At 35.0% G+C, this 19,216-nt stretch overlaps 1 protein-coding gene across 1 annotated transcript in view; it reads right to left on the reverse strand.

The window, feature by feature from the left end:
• Positions 1-7,824: 7,824 nt before the first annotated feature.
• Positions 7,825-19,216, reverse strand: part of mtrr (5-methyltetrahydrofolate-homocysteine methyltransferase reductase) — a 39,532-nt gene continuing 28,140 nt past the window's right edge. Inside the window, exons 13-15 of the mRNA XM_073830733.1 lie at positions 14,493-14,585; positions 8,792-8,977; positions 7,825-8,697 (exon numbers count right to left, since the gene is read on the reverse strand). Of these exons, the coding sequence (XP_073686834.1) occupies positions 8,553-8,697; positions 8,792-8,977; positions 14,493-14,585 (424 nt within the window). The 3' untranslated portion in view covers positions 7,825-8,552. The remainder of the gene's footprint in view (positions 8,698-8,791; positions 8,978-14,492; positions 14,586-19,216) is intronic.

A 19,216-nucleotide genomic window follows, 5' to 3' on the forward strand; every position in this document is an offset into this window, starting at 1 on the left:
ATATTTTAATATAAAAATGGATTTACTTGTGAATCATGCACTTTTTCAAGTGTTTCTTTAGATTTTAGCCTAAAAAATATAAAGGCTTATATAAAGGCCATTCAAAAGTTTGGGATCAGTAAGATTTGTAATATAATTCTCTTATGCTCATTAAGGCTGCATTTACTTGAAAATACTGAAAAAACAGTAATATTGTGAAATGTTATTACAGTTAAAAATAATGGTTTTTAAACCATTTCATCAGCAATTGCTCTAGCCTTCAGTGTCATATATTCCTTCAGAAATCCTTCTAATATGCTGATTTATTATCAGTGTTGGAAACAGTTGTGCTGCTTAATGTTTTTGGAACCTGTGATACTTTTCCAGGTTTCTTTAATGAATAAAAAAGTTAAAAAGAACAGCATGTATTTAAAATTTTGATTATAAATGAGAATATTTGAATGATTTCTATCGTGGGACACTGAAGACTGGAGTAATGATATTAAAAATTAAGCCTTGCATCACAGGAATAAATTACATTTGAAATATTATGTATATTAAATAGTATGTATATGTATAAAAAAATAATTTTTGATCATTTTTATTACATTTTTAAATAATAAATGCAGCCTTGGTGACTTCTTCTTTATTAACATTCTTACTGACCACAAACCTTTGAATGGTATATAAACAATACATATTTATATAGTTATGGTATTACTTTTTCACTTTGTTTACATTGTGATCATATAAGAATAAGTCATATTTTGTCATATATCATCATATTTTAAGGTTTTAATCTATAAAGGTGCATTAGTTGTTTCCTGAAACTTTATATGTGTTTAACTACTCAGCTTGCTAACATTAATAAATCCAATAAATTGTCCAAGGTGTTCCGTTTTTAGACGTGACTAAAACAATGCACATGTATCAAGTGAAAATTAGGTTACAGCATTAGAAAGACTGAGAGCGTTTCACAAGTGCATTTATTTATGTGACATGACCTACCTTGAAATTGCAAATTACATTTTAAAGTGAGAAGTTTGGAAGTGAGGAAAATTTGTTTTCATCAACAGACTTAAAAGTCAGATTAAAATAAACGAAACCGTAGAAAGGCGTCGTGTACTCCAGACTCCACTCATATTTTAAATTAGTATTGTATCATTTTTTAAAATCTAATTAGAATTCCTTCAACCTGCTATCAGATTTTCCCTATAATAATTTCAGTAGTCAGTGTATGATTATATTATAAACCCGACACAAACCTGCATAATCAAATACAAGACTTCCATAAGAGTTCAACTCACAAGCATGTTTCTGTTCGTAGCTAATGCCATAAAATCGTTGAATGGATGATGGAAGGTATGACAGCTCTCTCCTCAGCGAAATATATGATCATGAGAGTATTAACCCAAACCTCCCACCCAAAAACATTCTGTCCTCTTGGTTTCTTTATATAAAGCCTACAACCACCATTTCAGGGTCATTACCGCTGCACTCATTAGATGGAAAATCAATTAGCTTTGTACTGAAGGCCTTTTAGTAATTATGAGGACTAATTGACTCCCCTATCACCCTTTTACACCGCAATACCTGAGATGTGTTGTACATTTCATCTACTGACATTAAAAAAAAATGCACCAGACTCTGAGTTTGCTTTCAAGCTATTTGCCTTTGATGAGCAACTTTAACCAGTTGACATGTGTTTCTGTTCTTTGTGTTCTGGTCTTAAAATGAATCAGTCGGCTGGAAAATGTCTCAGTGATGCAGTAAACAGTTTGTTTTTTGTGGTATATGGAGCCAAACTCAATGCATCATCTATCCATTTATTTCAGCGGTGAAAGTTAACAGCATTGATTTTGTAGGCCTAGGTGGCAAAATCATTTTCCTTTTCAGTATTTTGTCTCGTTTTCCAGAAAACATCTAAACATCCTTAAAACAAAGATATATTTAGTTGACTAGCAAAATAGTGGGTGACATTGTATGGAACCCTGAATCCGCCACTAAACAAAAATTAATTGCAAATTTTGTCTCTAGCAGTTGACACTTTTTTTCTCATAATTGGATGATACAAATTGGATGTGACTTTTTTCTCAGTATTGCGTGATATTAAACTCATAATTGTGAGAAAAAAAAACTAAAAATCCAAGATGTAACTCACAATTGTGAGAAACAAATTCAGAATTGTGAAATATAAACGCAATTCTTTTTTCTCAGAACTGCAAGTCTATTTCTCAAAATTGTGGCTGTAAAACACACAATTGCGAGTTTATATCTCACAGTACAGAGCATTTGCTAGAAAAAAGTCAGAATTGCAAGACACAAAGTCACATTTGCGAATTTATATCCTGCTATTCTAACTCATAGTTGATTTTATATCACACAATTCTAAAAAAAAAAATAAGAATTGTAAGATATAAACTCGGAATTGCAAGTAAAAAAAAAGTCAATTACGAGTTACAAACTCGCATTTGTGAAGAAAAAGGTCAAAATTGCAAGTTTAAATCTTGCTATTCTGACTTTGTAACTCGCAATTATAAGTTTATATCACAATTCTAAAAAAAAAGTCAGAATTGCAAGATACAAACAAAAACAAAAGAATTGAATATTTATATCCTGCTGTTCTGAATTTATAAAGCAATTGTGAATTTATAGTCACACAATTCTGAATTCAGATTTGTGAGAAAAAAGTCAGAATTACGAGATATAAACTTGCATATTGAGAAAAAAGTCAGAATTGCGTGTTTATATCTTGCTATTCTGACGGTGTAACTCCAAATAAGAGTTTATATCTTGGAATTTTGACTTTATAACACAATTGCGAGTTTATATCCTGCTTATTGTGACTTTGTAACTCGCAATTGCAAGTTTATATCACACAATTCTAAAAATAATAAAAAAAAAGAAGTCAGAATTGTGAGATATAAACTTGAAATTGCAAGAAAAGAGTCAGAATTATGAGATGCAAACTCACATTTGTAAGGAAAAAGTCAGAATTCCAAGTTTATATCCTGCTATTCCGACTTTATAAAGCAATTGTGAGTTTATATCACACAACTCTGAGAAAAAATCAGAGTTGCAAGGAAAAAAGTCAGAATTACAAAATACAAACTCGCATTTGTGAGAAAAAAGTCAGAATTGCAGGTTTATATTTTATAATTCTGACTTTATAACCAGCAATTACAAGTTTATATCTTGGAATTTTGACTGTATAACAATTGCGAGTTTATATCCTGTCATTCTGACTTTGTAACTTGCAATTGTGAGTTTACATCATACAATTCTAAAAAAAAAAAAAAAAGTCAGAATTGCAAGAAAAGAGTCAAAAATATGAGATGCAAACTCACATTTGTGAGAAAAAAAAGTCAGAATTCTGAGTTAATATCCTGCCATTCTGACTTTATAAAGCAATTGTGAGTTTATATCACACAATTCTAAAAAAAAAAAGTCAGAATTGCGAGATATGAACTTGGAATTGCAAGAAAAGAGTCAGAATTATGAGATGCAATCTCACATTTGTGAGGAAAAAGTCAGAATTCAGAGTTTCTATCCTGCTATTCTGACTTTATAAAGCAATTGTGAGTTTATATCACACAATTTTGAGAAAAAAATCGGAGTTGCAAGGAAAAAAGTCAGAATTGCGAGATATAAACTCGGAATTGCAAAAAAAAAGTCAGAATTACGAGATACAAACTGGCATTTGTAAGAAAAAAGTCAAAATTGCAAGTTTATATCTTGTAATTCTGACCTTATAAAGCAATTATGAGTTTATATTTCATAATTCTGAGAAAAGTCAGAATTGAGAAAAAAAAAAAGATATAAGCTCAGAATTACAAGAAGTCATAATTACGAGATACAAACTTGCATATTGAGAAAAAAGTCAGACTTGCGGGATTATTTCTTGCTATCCTGACAGTGTAACTCGCAATTAGTTTATATCACACAATTATAAAAGTCAGAACTGCGAGTTTGGTACTTAAAACAAGAGTTTTCTAGAAAACATGATAAAAGTTACTAATTAAAATGATTTTTTGCAGTGTGATCGGATGATCGAATATATACCTGGCAACTAACAGTTGAGCTGCAACCTTTTTCTTTGTAAAACTGGCAGCTATTCTAAGTGGAACAGTGACATTTGACCTCTCCTTTTTACAACTAAATAGCACATTTATTGTTGTAATTATTAGATAACCTATAACATTGTACCCTCTATTGAAAAGAGTTTTGAAGAGGTCTATAGAGTTTATCAAAACCCCTTTCAGCACTGGCCAGACTTGATGATGTCATTACCCTTCTCCACAAAGTGGCAATAAAATGTCAAACCTAACAAAATTTCCCAGAAACGCTCAACTATCATACACCTGGATGTACTACGATAGAAACCGCGGTGGACTGAAGCCGAGGTTCCTCTAATGATAATCATTACCTCTAACACATCTCTTTCTGCTTCATTTAAGCCATTCTTAACAGGGAGATCTATCATAACCACCAGCATGCCGCAAGTTTGTGGCCTTCGTGATTTATTCAGATTACCATTTCACTTCTATGCGCTCCAGTCATAAAGGCACCTTGAACCTTTTTAATTAAGAGCATCTAATTTAGAAGTAAACCCATCATTAATGCAGCACATTCATTACGGGATTCATTTATGTGCCTTTGCAAACGCTGTCCTGAGAGCCGTTCCCCAGTACAGATGCAAATAACACTCGTAAACAAGCACAGAGGCTCATGGGATAGAAAAGAAGAAGATTAAAACAAGACAAAAATCTGATTATTCAATGTCCCCTCGCTCTTTTGGCTTTGTCTGTTTTTAAACGGGTCAGCTAAATCAGACTTCACAAAGGGTTAGATTTGTACAAGAAATACCGTAGAATGGCTTGACAAAGAGTTTGATCAGCTCCCTAGATAGATCCCTAGGAATAGTTCACACAAAAATGAAAATCCTGTCATCATTTACTCACCCTCATGTTGTTTCAAAACCTTTCTTTCTTCTTATGAAACATGACTACCACAGTCTTGTTTGTATTTATTTTTGTGTTAAAGCATCACTCACTGCTTCTAGTCAATTGCAATTTCATTGTTCCCATAAAATTCCAAATGCTTGTTTTAAATTTTAACAGCCACACTTATAAATTCATGACCGTCCCAAATCACAGCTCCATCGTTACTCATCGCTCTTCAGACTGAAACTAAGAAACCCTCTGTAGGATCCCTAATACTCAACTGATGTGAAATCCTATAGGGGTTGTGTTCATAACTTCATAACCTCATGAGGTGAGGCATTCTGTAATTATTCATTCGTGATTACACTGTCTCATTAGCCTGCTGACCCTCCGGAGTGTTGACGTGAATCATCGCCTTCAAGTGTCCTCGTGCACAATCAGTGTTTACCAGACATCAGCAACACAGACAGAAAACTCTCAAGTCTGTTCTTTATGCAATAACACTTGAGACAAAAGTGGTCTGAGACGCATGTAAAGAAAGGTCATAAAGATGATGATTAATGCCACCAAGCTGGGGAAAACAGAAATCGAAATGTCACGGAACAGATGTTTAGCCATAGAGCCATTTTATAATAAGATATGTAAGAGATAACCTACAGTCAGCCAAATAAACACCCAAAAAGGCTTACTGAGCAATATTGGCTGATTATTTGCAATAGTAAGGCAATTGATAAAGCAGTGTTGGCTTCAGCAGCATTTTTTTTTTTCAGTCAAAAAGAAATTGAGGTTATTGAGGAAAACATTTCAGGATTTTTCTCTATATAGTGGACTTCAAAGGGGATCAACGGGTTGAAGGTCCGATTTATACAGTAGTTTTAATGCAGCTTCAAAGAGCTCTACACGATTCCAGCTGAGGAACAAGGGTCTTATCTAGCAAAACGATTGACCCTGATCATAAAAAAAAAAAAGAATTCATATACTTTTTAGCCACAAATGCTTGTCTTGCACTAGCTCTACGTCCACAAGTTCACAATTTACGTAATCATGTTGGAAAGGTTGTGTGATGTAGGCGTAAGTATCAACCCAGTGTTTATAAAAGCGAATGTGCAAAGGAAGTCAAATGCCCTTTACTAAAAAAGGTAAAACAACGACATCAGACTATTTAGAAGTTGGAGGAGAAAATGAGATTGAGTTTTTCACCCTACCCTACCTTTTTGAACCGGAGTACACAGACAATTAACCATGTGTGACCCTTCCAACCTGATTACTGCATGCGTGAAGCCCAGCTAGTGCAAGATGAGCATTTGTGCTTAAAAAGTATATGAATTTTAATTTAATTAAGAAATGACAGATCTTTACTCGGCTGGGATTGTGTAGAGCCCATTGAAGCTGCATTGAAATTGCAATTTGGTCCTTCAACTCATTGATCCCCATTGACATCCATTATATGGAGAAAATTCCTTAAAACTTTAATTGGTTTTCGACTGAAGAAAGGAAGACATGAACATCTTAGATGACATGAGTAAATTATCAGGTAATTTTTATTCAGGAGTGAACTATTCCTTTAAAGCTGACTACAGTTGAGGTCAAAAGTTTACATACACCTTGCAGAATCTGCAAAATGGTAATAGTTGAATTATTCAAAATAACCCTGTTCAAAAGTTTACATACACTTGATTCTTAATACTGTTGTTACCTGAGATTCACAGTTGTTTTTTTGTTGTTTTTGTTTAGTGATAGTTGTTCATGAGTTCTTTGTTTGTCCTGAACAGTTAAACTGCCCGCTGTTCTTCAGAGAAATTCTTCAGGTCCCACAAACTCTTTGGCTTTTCAGCTTTTTTGTGTATTTGAACCCTTTCCAACAATGACTGTATGATTTTGAAATCCATCTTTTCACACTGAGGACAACTGAGGGACTCATATGCAACTATTACTGAAGTTTCAAACGCTAACCGATGCTTCAGAAGGAAAAACCGATGCATTAAGAGCCGAGGGTGAAAACTTTTTGAATTTGAAAATCAGGGTTAATTAACTTATTTTGTCTTCTGGAAAAAATGTAAGTATCTTCTGTAGTTTCCGAAGGGCAATACTAAATGAAAAAAATCTGATTTTAAAGCAAAATAAGAAAAGTGTACACATCTTTATTCTGTTCAAAAGTTTACACCCCTGACTCCTTAATGCATTGTTTTTCTTTGTGGAGCATCAGTGAGCATTTGAACCTTCTGTAATAGTTGCATATGAGTTTCTCTGTTGTACTCAGTGTGAAAAAAACGGATCTCAAAATCATACAGTAATTGCTGGAAAGGGTTCAAATACACAAAAATGCTAAAAAACCAAAGAATTTGTGGGACCTGAAGAACAGCAGCCAGTTTAAATGTTCAGGAAAAACAAAGAACTCATGAACAACTATCACTTAACAACAACAAAAACACAGCTGTGGATCATTCAGGTAACAACACAGTATTAAGAATCAAGCGCATGTAAACTTTTTAACAGGGTCATTTTTTAAAACTAAACTATTATTTTTTGTTGTGGGCGATATGTAAAATATTTTTTATGTGAAATATCTTATTCAGGTCAGAACTAAATAAAAAATAACATGCATTTTGTACAATCCTTCTTACTTTTGTAAAATATTTAACATTTTGCAGATTCTGTAAACTTTTGACCTAAAGTGTACATCATCATTTACCAAAGGTAACAGGTCTGTCTTTAAAGGTTTAAAAATCAAATTCCCGGTGGAGAAAATGAAGTTTTTACCAGGACTTGACTGTTGGACTCTATAGGGTATCAGATCGCTGAATGCTACGACTGACCAGTTGGAATAAAGTTTTCCAATTTTAAAGGAAACAGACAATGAATATTATGGATTCCCATATGTCAAAGGTAGTTCTCTGTTGAAAACTAAATAGGACATTTATGAAGAATTGTTAAACATAAGAATTCTTGCCATAAAATGACTGTTAAATACTTTTTTCTTTTTGGTATGCATTTTATTTTTGCCTTACAGTGAATATAAGTAAAAATTATTAATTAACATGCTTCTTAGCCTGACAGATTTAACAAAATATTGGGGTATTAGACTCGCCAACTCTCTAGACCGGTGTAATTGCTTTGGGCACCTGAGGTGAATTTTAAACCTAAATAGCAAAATATTTTTGGGGAATAAAATGGATGACTAGAGGATCCCCTCTAATCTTAAAAAAACGTTTGGAATTGAAAAACATGGAAATGCTGCAGATGATCCTGGATTTGGCAGCTTCTGACAGTTTTCCCATCCAGTCTGTCATGTTTTGGTTTCTCGTGTCTAGCATCCTCCTTCCTTCCGAGTCTAATGCATTATGCATATTTTACCTGAGCGGTATCTAAACCCTACAGAAACGGCCCACAAAGAACGAAACGGTTATGCGGGCCTCCTCTTTAATAATTACATAAAAGGCACAGTTTAAATGTTTTCACCAAACATCTAATCTAAGCACGTTTAACCGTACCTTCAGATAATTCACTAAAAGCTTTTAAAATACTTGAAACGAAGGAGACTCAAGGCAGTTGGTTAATGAGTTTGGCTATCACTCAAGAGCACCTGTTATGAACTTAAATAGCCAAAAAGTATTCTGTATGTGTGCTTTCTCAACTCCAGATGTCCTGTAGATATCGCTTCTCCTCACGAAGTCCAGCTACTGTCTTCATAGCATCCAGTTTATCGATTTGAAGTTCCTTTCCTATGATCTCCAGTAGCGTGTCATTCACATCCTTTGCCATGTTCTTTGCGTCTCTGTAAAATCGTGAGATATTGTCTCAGTCCTGGCGAGCAAAATGTGACATTACACATGGTAAAGAAAGTCAAGACTTTTTTATTTCATACCCACCCACAGACATAGAGACAGCCTTTGTCTTTGAGGAGGATGCTGGCAATGTTTTCAGCATGTAGACGCAAGTTGTGCTGGACATATGTTGGTCTATTAACGGTTCCCGCTGCATCAGGCTCATCTCTGGAGAAGCACACGATCAGATGGCTCAGGGTTCCATTATGCACAAATCTCTCCAGCTCCTCTCTAGAAGAAAAGCAGTCATGTGCTTATTACCTCGTTTCACTGTTATTTCATCAGTCGGTGGTTGTTTTCGCGGTGGTTAAACTAAACTCGCGCATACAAATGGTACAAATGGCAAATTAGATTCTCTCCGATTTTGCGGTAGTCAAGTAACAACAATGCAGCTCATTAGTGTATTGCATTCACAGACTCAAATTTTCATCTCCCTCATCCATCTGGCAAGAAAGTTTATACAACCTCAAGGCTGCTGTTGTAAATCGCTTCTGTAACAGCTTTTATTTTAGCTCCTAGCAAAAGTTTGGGTGCTGTTTCAACAAAATGAGAGATCGAAAAATATGAAGGTTACAGGCAGGGTCAAGCTCAAGGTTTGAGGCTCTTTTGCAATCACTTGCTCTGCTTGTCTGTTACCTCAGATGTTCACTTAGAAAAGCCACATTTACTTTTTTACTCGTAACGAAAATGTTTATCTAAAAAATGAATATTCTCACTTTGTTCCAAACCTGGCTGTGTGACAATTTTTTCTGTTGAACACAATAAGAAATGTAGTGATAGTGAATCTTTTCCATGCAATTACAATAAACGGGGAGCCTTTAAGCTTCAAAAAGGACTTTAAAAAACACCAACTTGTGTAGAACCAAGTCTTTTTCATTTATCAAGTCATATGCACTGTGATCAGATCATTGAGTCAGGATCAGTTTGATTCATAAAAAAAAACATTAATGCTTTGTGATCTGACGCAATCAATTCACTGAAAAGATATGACTAAGACTGTTCACAAATTGGAAAATGCTGGTGTTCTCATAAACATATTCTCACATCCCCTGCACTGTAACTGCATGAAAGTCTTTTTAGATTGATTTTTTTCCTCAGAAATGAGATAGAAAACTTGCAATTGCATGTTATAAAGTCAGAATTGTGAGAAATAAAGTCACAACTGCGAGAAATAGTCTTAATTGCGATATTATAAAGTCAGAATTGTGAGATATAAACTCGCAATTCTGAGAAATAAAGTCAGATAAAAGTCAGATAAAAATTCAAAGTCAGAGTTTTTCTCTTGCAATTCTGACTTTATTTCTTAGAATTGTAAGTTTATATCTCGCAATTCTGACTTTTTCCTCACAACTCAGACTTTTTTCTCAAAATTGTGAGATATAAACTCAATTGCGAGCTATGAAGTCCAATTTTGAGGGGAAAAAAGACTGCTGTGCTCTTAGAATTGCAACTTTATATCACAAATCTGACTTAATACCTCGCAATTTAATGTTATAAAGTCTGAATTGCAAGATATAAACTCAAAATTCTGAGAAAGTCACAATTTTGAGAATTAAAGTCAGAATTGCCAGATAAAAACTCACCATTCTGACTTTTTTCCTCGCAAAAGCGAGTTATCACTTGCAATTCAGACTTTTTTCTCAAAAGTGTGAGATATAAACTCGTAATTGCGAGTTATAAATTTCAGTTTTGAGGGGAAAAAAGACTGCTATGTTCTTACAATTGCAACTTTATATCACAAATCTGACTTAATACCTCGCAATTTCTTGTTATAAAGTCAGAATTGCGAGATATAAACTTGCAATTCTGAGAAATAGTCACAATTCTGACTTCCTTGCATTTAAGATATAAACTCACAATTACATGTTATAACTTCACAATTTTTAGGTATAAACTAACAATTCTGAGAAATAAAGTCAGAATTGAGATAAAAACTCGCAATTCTGACTCTCGCAATTGCAAGTTTGTTTCTCACAATTCTGACTTCATTTCTCATGACTTCTTTTTTTTCCTTGCAAATTCTGAAAAATCTGAATTTTTCTCGAAACTGAGACAAACTCGTAATTGTGAGGTATAAAATCAGAATTGTGAGTTTATATCGCAATTCTGACTTTTTTCCTCGCAGTTGCAAGTTATATCTCTTGAATTTTTTGTCTCTGAATTGATATAAACTCGCAATTGCGTGTTATAAAGTTAGAATTGTGAGATTTAGAGTAATAATAAAATCACAACTGAAAGAAATAGTCCGAATTGCAAGATAAAAACTTGCAATTCTGACTTCCTTGCATTTGCGAATTTCTCTTTCTCAGAATTGAGATATAAACTCACAATTGCGTTATAAAGTCAGAATTGTGAGATATCAATTCTGAAAAATAAAGTCACATTTGTGAGAAATAAAGTCAGAACTGTGAGATAAAAACTTGCAATTCTGACCTACTCGCAATTGCGAGTTTGTATCTCACAATTCTGACTTTTTTTCTTGCAATTCTGACTTTTTTGTCTCAGAATTGTGAGATATAAACTCGTAATTGCGAGTTATAAAGTCCAATTTTGAGGGAAAAAAGACTGCTACGTTCTTAGAATTGTGACTTTACATCACAAATCTGACTTAATACCTCGCAATTGAGGAAAAGTCAGAATTGTGAGTTTATATCTTGTAATTCTGACTTAATTTCTCAGAATTGCAAGTACATGTCCTGCAATTTTGACTCACAATTGTGAATTTATATCACAATTCTGAGGAAATAAAAGGAAGTGTGAGATTAAAAAAAAGTCACAATTACCTTTTTCGTTTTTAATTCAGTGGCATAAACGGGCTTCCATAAGTTTGTAACCATCTGAGGCAGAGTAAAATAATAACCACTATTTCATTTTTGGGTGAACTGTTGCAAACAACAGTTGTCAGAGAACTTTGCAGGCATCCACTATAAATTTCCACTGAAGCTACAGGAGGACGACAGAGTGAAATGTAAACAGATGGGTGATGTAATGGATGAAGCAAGCGTTTGCACACAGCTGATAAAGATAAAAACTCGCAAGTGTGAGTTTATATCTCGCCATTCTGACTTTTTCCTCGCAATTGTGAGTTATCTCTCGCAATTCTGACTTTTTTTTTTATTGTGAGATATAAACTCGTAATTGCAAGTCCAATTTTGAGGGAAAAAGACTTCCATGTTCTTAGTATTGTGAGTTTATATCACAAACCTGACTTAATACCTTGCAATTGCATATTATAAAGTCAAAATTGCTAGATATAAACTTGAAATTTTGAGAAAAAAAGTCAGAATTTTAAGTTTATATCTCGCAATTCTGACTTCATTTCTTAGAAATTGCTTGTTCATGTCTCACAATTTTGACTTTATAATTTGCAATTGCAAGTTTATATCTCACAATTCAGAATTGTGAAGAAAAAGTCGCAATTACCTTTTTCATTTTTAATTCAGTGGCGAAAACGGGGTTCCATATATTTGCAACCATCTGAGGCGGAGTAAATAATGACAACATTTTCATTTTTGGGTGAACTGTTGCTAACAACAGTTGTCAGAGAACTTTGCAGGCATCCACTCAAAATTTCCACTGAAGCTACAGGAGGACGACAGAGTAAAATGTAAACAGATGGGTGATGCAATAGATGAAGCAAGCGTTTGCACACAACATCTGAAAATAGCCTTGTTTACATGGATCACAAACACCTGAGTATTGACATCTTTTCTGAATAAGGTATCACCATGTAAACAGAGTTTTCAATTATTGAATCCAAAGAAAGTCTTGTTTTGAAAGGTTCTGAAGAAAATCTGAGTAGTGCTGTGCAAGGAAGACTTTGTGATTACTAAGAAAAGAAAAACACACCTCTCTTACACACACATATGCTATGTATTTCCAATCTTGTAAGACATTTGCAAATCTGTAAGACCTTTGATAATCGTCAGAACACAAATTAGGATATTTTTGTTGAATTCCAAGAGCGTTCTGACCTTGCATAGACACGTAGTGTCCCAGAAACTTAGTAAGAACATAAGTTATAAAGCTGCGAGAATATTTTTTGTGCAAAGAAAGAAAGAAAGAAAGCAAAAATAACATAGCTTCATAAAATTACAGTTGAACCTCTGATGTCACATGGACTATTTTAACAACGTCCTACCTTTCTAGGTCTTGAACGTGATAGTTGCATTGCCGTCTATGCAGGGTCAGAAAGCTCTCGGACTTCATCAAAAATATCTTAATTTGTGTTCCAATGATGAACAAAGCTCTTACGGTTGTGGAACGACATGAGGGTGAGTAATTAATAACAGAATTTTCATTTTTGAGTGAACTATCCCTTTAAAGTACATGCTTCATGTTTTTGTTTTTGAAGTTTTTGAGCACATGTGTTTGCACAGGCCATCTGGAAGCCACGTCCATCTTAGCAGATGAGCCCATCTAGGCTTTCTGGTGACAGATATTGAATGTTTACAAAGAAAACAGACTTGAGCGATCCTTTGTCCCCTTTCCAGAATCTAAGCCACCCACTTCCCCTCCTCATGTAATCCAAATCCATAAAAACAAAGCGGCTCGTTGGTGACGGGGGGGGGCCAAGGCAAGTGTTCTTTATTTCAACAACACTGATTGAGGCTGATTTCACCCTTTTAACACTCATAAGTATAATGTTTGATTAGAATTGATTGCAGACGCCTTGTTTTCTTTAGCAGGCTGCCTGATGGCTAGCCGGCTCGCTTTTTGTTTTTCTGTGAGTGTTGAGTTTTGCAAGGCAACTTCAGTCGCTTTCTCATCTCGAATGCCACCGGCACTTTCTACTTTGCTCATTAAAGCGTAGCAGACAATGAGGGTGTTACACTGAACAACACAAAGCACATTTCATTGATCGTATTAATCAATGGAGGGAAAAAAAATGATAAATGAAACCACAGTGTGACCAACGTGAATAAAAACGTTAATGAATACCTCTTCGTGACCACTGAAGGCAAAGATGGATAGATTCAAACAGCGTGTCAGGACCCTGACTTTGATCTTGTTGTTATTGGCTCTTGTGTCAAGTAGAAGCAAGCGCTGATACAACGTTGTGTGCCGCTCCGCCGCCACAACAAACACACTTAATACTCACCAATCCAGGCACCAATGTCATTACTCAGGACCTTGCGTGTGAGTTATGACTGTGTGCCTCTGGGAGAGCCAGACCCCAATCATCTTATATAATTTCTCGTATCATATGCCCCATACTCTCAGAGGGAGTACTTTAATTTCATTGCTTTCCCAATCATTACTCTCAAGGACGGTGCAACAGGAGCCTCTGGCTGATAGCAACCAGGAGAAGACAAGACGCCAAGAGCCTGTGTGAAGCTGGCAGATCGGTGAAAAATACTCTGAGGTTATGGAGATAACATATGATCAGGTTACAAAGGGGGATGTTGGAAAAATGGTTGAGTGTGGCTGCACTGCTTTTTTTTGTGTAATTTCCAGTGAAAACATCTAAACATTGGGACACAAGATTGCATCAGAAAAGCAGAGAATATCTTAAAATGAAATTGGTTTCTTAGTCTAATCTTAAAATACAGGTTTATTCTTAAAACAAGAAAAATACACTTTGCAATGGGGAAAGAATAATGAAGATTTTTTTGACCACCACTCATCTAATAAACACAATTGCTTCTCAAGTGCATTTATATCGATTTAAGGCTGATGTTTATTCTAGAAAATAAGACAAACAAAGCTATTTTTTGTGTGTTTGTAATATTGCAAATGCACATACCTGAAAAGAAAGTCTTTATCTTTGTGGCGGCATCCAAAAAAGAGCCACGTCTCTCCAAAAGTTGCTTCCTGGTTCGCTTCATGTTCCTTCTCTCTGTCAGGTCAAAATAATAATGCAAAATTAAACACAATGTCTCTAAAATGAAGTTATAATACACAATGAATACTAAGCACTTTGGTTTTTTTTTTTAAATGGTTCAGTTTTTCATGTTGATATCTACAGAGCTGGATAGCCTGTGGCCAAAATAATGCCAATTAGGGATTTCAAACCGACCTTTACTTTGGTACCAAATCAATAGTAAAATAAACACATAAATAAAGTAATCTCAGCCTTTCTGTAGGTTCAAGAAAAACCAAGTGCGAACTCAATTCAGTAGCCAACGACTGTCTGACTGACAGGCGGATGCTTTCTAATGCTCCCATGCATATTTATATGTTTATACCTCATGGTAATGTGTGCAAATGGTCAAATGTACTTCTTACTTAAAATGTCTCTTGGGGAGTTATTAATGTAAATGACTGAATGTAAACAGTTGAGGGGAAAAAAATGTGGTTTGTGTCAAAATATGAGCTCCATGCATCAGGCTGTGTATTAAGCCTAATAAGCCTGCCACAGTCTATTATGTTTAGAATAATGATAATAAAACTGAAAAAAATAAATGTTTCAACAATAAAAAAGACGAAAACACTCTCTGCTCTTAATTTAAAATGGTTGCTTATTATTTACTGAAAAAACACTTTTTAAAATATAAGCAATATTTACTTACATAGAGACTACTTTTCAAAGATTTGAAGGTGGTAAGATGTTTCTTTTGTAAGTCTCTTATGCTCATATGTAGGTAAAACTACATTCCGTGATACAAAAACAGTTTTATTAATAAAATTATAGTGGATTTGGGTGTCCGCCATGCACTCACTATGAGAAATATCACAAACGAAGTGATACAAAATGGTAAAACGGAGTTCTGTTATCAATAGAATATTGATAAATATGTTGAATTGAAAAATATGTTTCACTTGCTATAGACTACTAAAATCATGGTAACCCTATTATGCATATACAGTGCCTTGATAAAGTATTTATTCATTTTTTTCCCATATTTTGTTATGTTGCTCCCTTATTGTTAAACTGCTTTAAAAATCAACATCAATCTACACTCCATACATACACCATAAAGGCAAAACAAAAAACGTATGTAAATGTATTAAAAATAAAAAATAAAAAACTTAAATGATTCCATTGCATAAGTATTCATACACGTATCTGGGACAGTTGAAATGTAGCTCAGGAGCATTCATAATGCATGTAGACGTTACTACACTTTGAGTGAAGCTGACCTGTGGCAAAGTCAACTGAATGGGTATGATTTGGAAAGGCACACACGTCTTAATAAAAGGTCTAACAGCTGAAAATGCATATCAGAACAAAAAACAATCCCTGAGATAAAAAAAAAAAAATGTCTGTAGAGCTCAAAAACAGGATTGCATCGAGCCACGCATCTGGGGATGAGTTCAGAAAAAAAAATTCTGCTGCATTGAAGGTCCACAGAAGCATGTAGTCTGTGTAACCCTTAATGGAAGAGGTTTGGAACAACTAGGACTCTTCTTAGAGCTGGCCTCCTGGCCAAACTGAGCAATTGATGGGTTAAAAAAAAAGGAAAGGACTGGTTAAAGTGGTGACCAAGAACCTAATGGTCACTCTAATTGACCTCCATGATCATATGGGGAGATAGGAGAAACCTGCAGAAGGACAAACATTGCTGCAACACTCCACCGATCCGGGCTTTATGGTGGTGTGGCAAGACTCAATCTTCTCCTCAGGAAAGACACATATAAGCACACTTGGAATTTGAAAAAAAAGCATCTAAAGGACCCTCAGACTGTGAGAAACAAGATTCTCTGGTCTGATGAACCTTAATTTTAAGCATTGTGTATGGAGGAAACCAGGAACTGCTCATCACTGTAGAGTTCCATCCCAAAAGTAAGAGACTAAAGGACTCATCAGAGTAGAAGAGAAGTTCAGAGCAACAAAATATTGAGATAGCCTTAATGAAAACCCAGTCCCGACCATTCAGAACCCCAGACTGGGCAGAAGGTTCACCTTCCAACGGGACCGCAAGAGTGGCTAATAGACAACTGTGTGAATGTCATTGAGTGGCCCAGCCAAAGCCTGGGCTTGAACCCAATCAAACATTTCTGGAGAAACCTGAAAATGTGCATCTGCCCCATCCAAGCTGAAAGAGGTGAGGTGAAGAATGGCAGATAATTGCCAAATGCTGATGAGCAATGCCTGTCGCACCACACTAAAAAGATTTGAGGCTGTAAAGATGCTTCAGCTCAGTACTGACTTAAGGGTATGAATACTTATGCAATGTACATACCGGTATTTCAGTTTTATTTTTAATAAATTTACAATGTTGTGACAATTCTGTTTTTGCTTTGTCATTTATGGTGTATGGGGTGTAGATTGATGTCGGGAAAAAGTAATTTAAAGCAGTTTAACATAAGGCAGCAACATAAAACGTGAAAAAAAAGAATGAAATTGAATACTTTCGTACATACTTAAATCAAAAGTTTATTTATAGACAAGGCTGTCAGTATATTTTGAAAATTAAACAAGGGCGAGAAAATCCTGCTGATAATCTCAAAAGCCAATTCATCTACTGTACCTGCCTGATCAGTAATTACAAATTCAATAATCTTCTGTATTCAATATCTCCAATGATTCAATTCATAGTTTAACTACGATGAAACCATAAATTGGCATGTGGCATTTAATTACTCTCAACCTGCCGCATTACCACAAAAACACAAAATCACTCTTTGTAGAGAGAAGACCTTGATATTTATCTGGATGGGTTCTTTAAGAGCAAGTCCTCCAAAAGATCTGGCAGTGTTCCCAGAATTCCCAACACTAAGGTGACATACAGGTACTGGGCACTATCTGTACACTGCACCTGCTAAAGGTGACAGACTTCTCCATAGAGATAAGAGATGACGTTGCACAAACACAATCAAAACTTCTTCAGGCCCTGGAAAAAAAAAAACAGCATACTGTCTACTCCACTGTATTTTTACTTCAACATGGTAATAGTGGAAGAGATCTGTTAGAGATGCATTACACAGAAATGAACTCCACTGCATCTACTCCTTTAGTCATCTCAGCCAACCTAAATGAAGCATTCTGAAATAGAACACGGTCTGAAACTTTCAAGAGCATTAATAGAAGTGGAATGTAGAAACACCCGAAGGACTTTGAGGGTGAGATGCCCTCCATCATGCTGATGTCTCTCAAAACACTGCAGTGAGCTGAGTTTCAGACATTAAGCTCTCCCCATCTGCTGAACGTAGTTTAATTGCGATTAGAATACCAATGAGCCACAGTGTGGATGAGATGACCACAGGAAAACAAAACAGAGCTGCTCTTCAAACATCCACAATCTGTTCTTTTTTTATATCGGGTCCTTGCTTCAGTGACCCGTAGCATGCCGTGAACAACTGGCATGAAAAAGCAAAACGCTTACTTTTGAGGCGTTCTGTCCGACAGTTGTTATTGTGATGACTTTATATTTAATTTAGTGGCATGTTGAGCAACAGCCAGGCAATAGAACACTAATGGTTTGTTTACTGACTGATGTTAATAAAACAGAACGTGCATCTTTTTATGCTGCAGGTATGTGATTACTTTTTAAGTTTGACATCAGTAAAAAAACAATACCTATAAATTAGTAGCAAACAAATCATGCCCCTTAAAGCAAATCAGTTGTACTCCATCTTAGGTAACACTCCCAGGCTTTTTCTCCTTTCTGTGTACTGTTTCTATGTACTTCTACTTGAATTTAGAAGGACCAAAATAAAACCCACAATTACGACAATTTCTCACAACCACAACGAAAACTGAAAATTGCCACTTTAGACCTCAAAATTGAGACTATTTCACAAAATAACGACTTTATACATATCAGTTGTGACTTTATATCCCAAAATTACGACTTCTATACCTAATGGTGTGAGCATACCAAAAGCGAAGTGAATATTTGCATCATGTTAGCGCTCTAGAATACTCACAGGCTGTTTGTGTGTCACTCGCATGAACAAAAACATTGCGTAACACTTCTCTATTTTCTGATACAACCGGACATATCAAACCGGACATGTCAATAAGCTTTTCAGAGCTTGACTTGTGCACTTGTGTGAGATTGATGCATATATCACTCGTATGCATCTTTGCATTTACTTTGTATGTAATCTACTCAAGCAAATAATTAAATTATGTCATAACAGTCGCAGCTATTCTTCAAAATCATGACTTTATGCTTCATGGTTGCTACTGTTTCTCACAATTGAGACATTATACCCCACAATTGCCACTATTTCACAAAATGGGGACCTTATAACTCACAATTAAGTTTTATATCTCACCGTTTCAATTATTCATCAGATTTGTGCTCTCATAATAAATGCAACACACCAAAAAAATAATTAAATTAAAAAAGGTCCATCTAAAATTATGACTTTTTACCCCATAATTATGACTTTCTCGAAATCATTACTTCATATTACATAGTTGACTATTTCTCAAAATTGTGACCGTTTCTCACAGTTGAGACATTATACACCACAGTTTCCACTATTTCTCAAATTTGTGCTATCATAAAAAAGGCTAAACATACAAAAAAATGTTAAATCTTAAAAAAGTCCATCTATTGCACATAGTAAATAAAC

Source organism: Garra rufa, chromosome 24, assembly GCF_049309525.1.
Source record: "Garra rufa chromosome 24, GarRuf1.0, whole genome shotgun sequence".
In the NCBI taxonomy this organism is placed as follows: domain Eukaryota; kingdom Metazoa; phylum Chordata; class Actinopteri; order Cypriniformes; family Cyprinidae; genus Garra; species Garra rufa.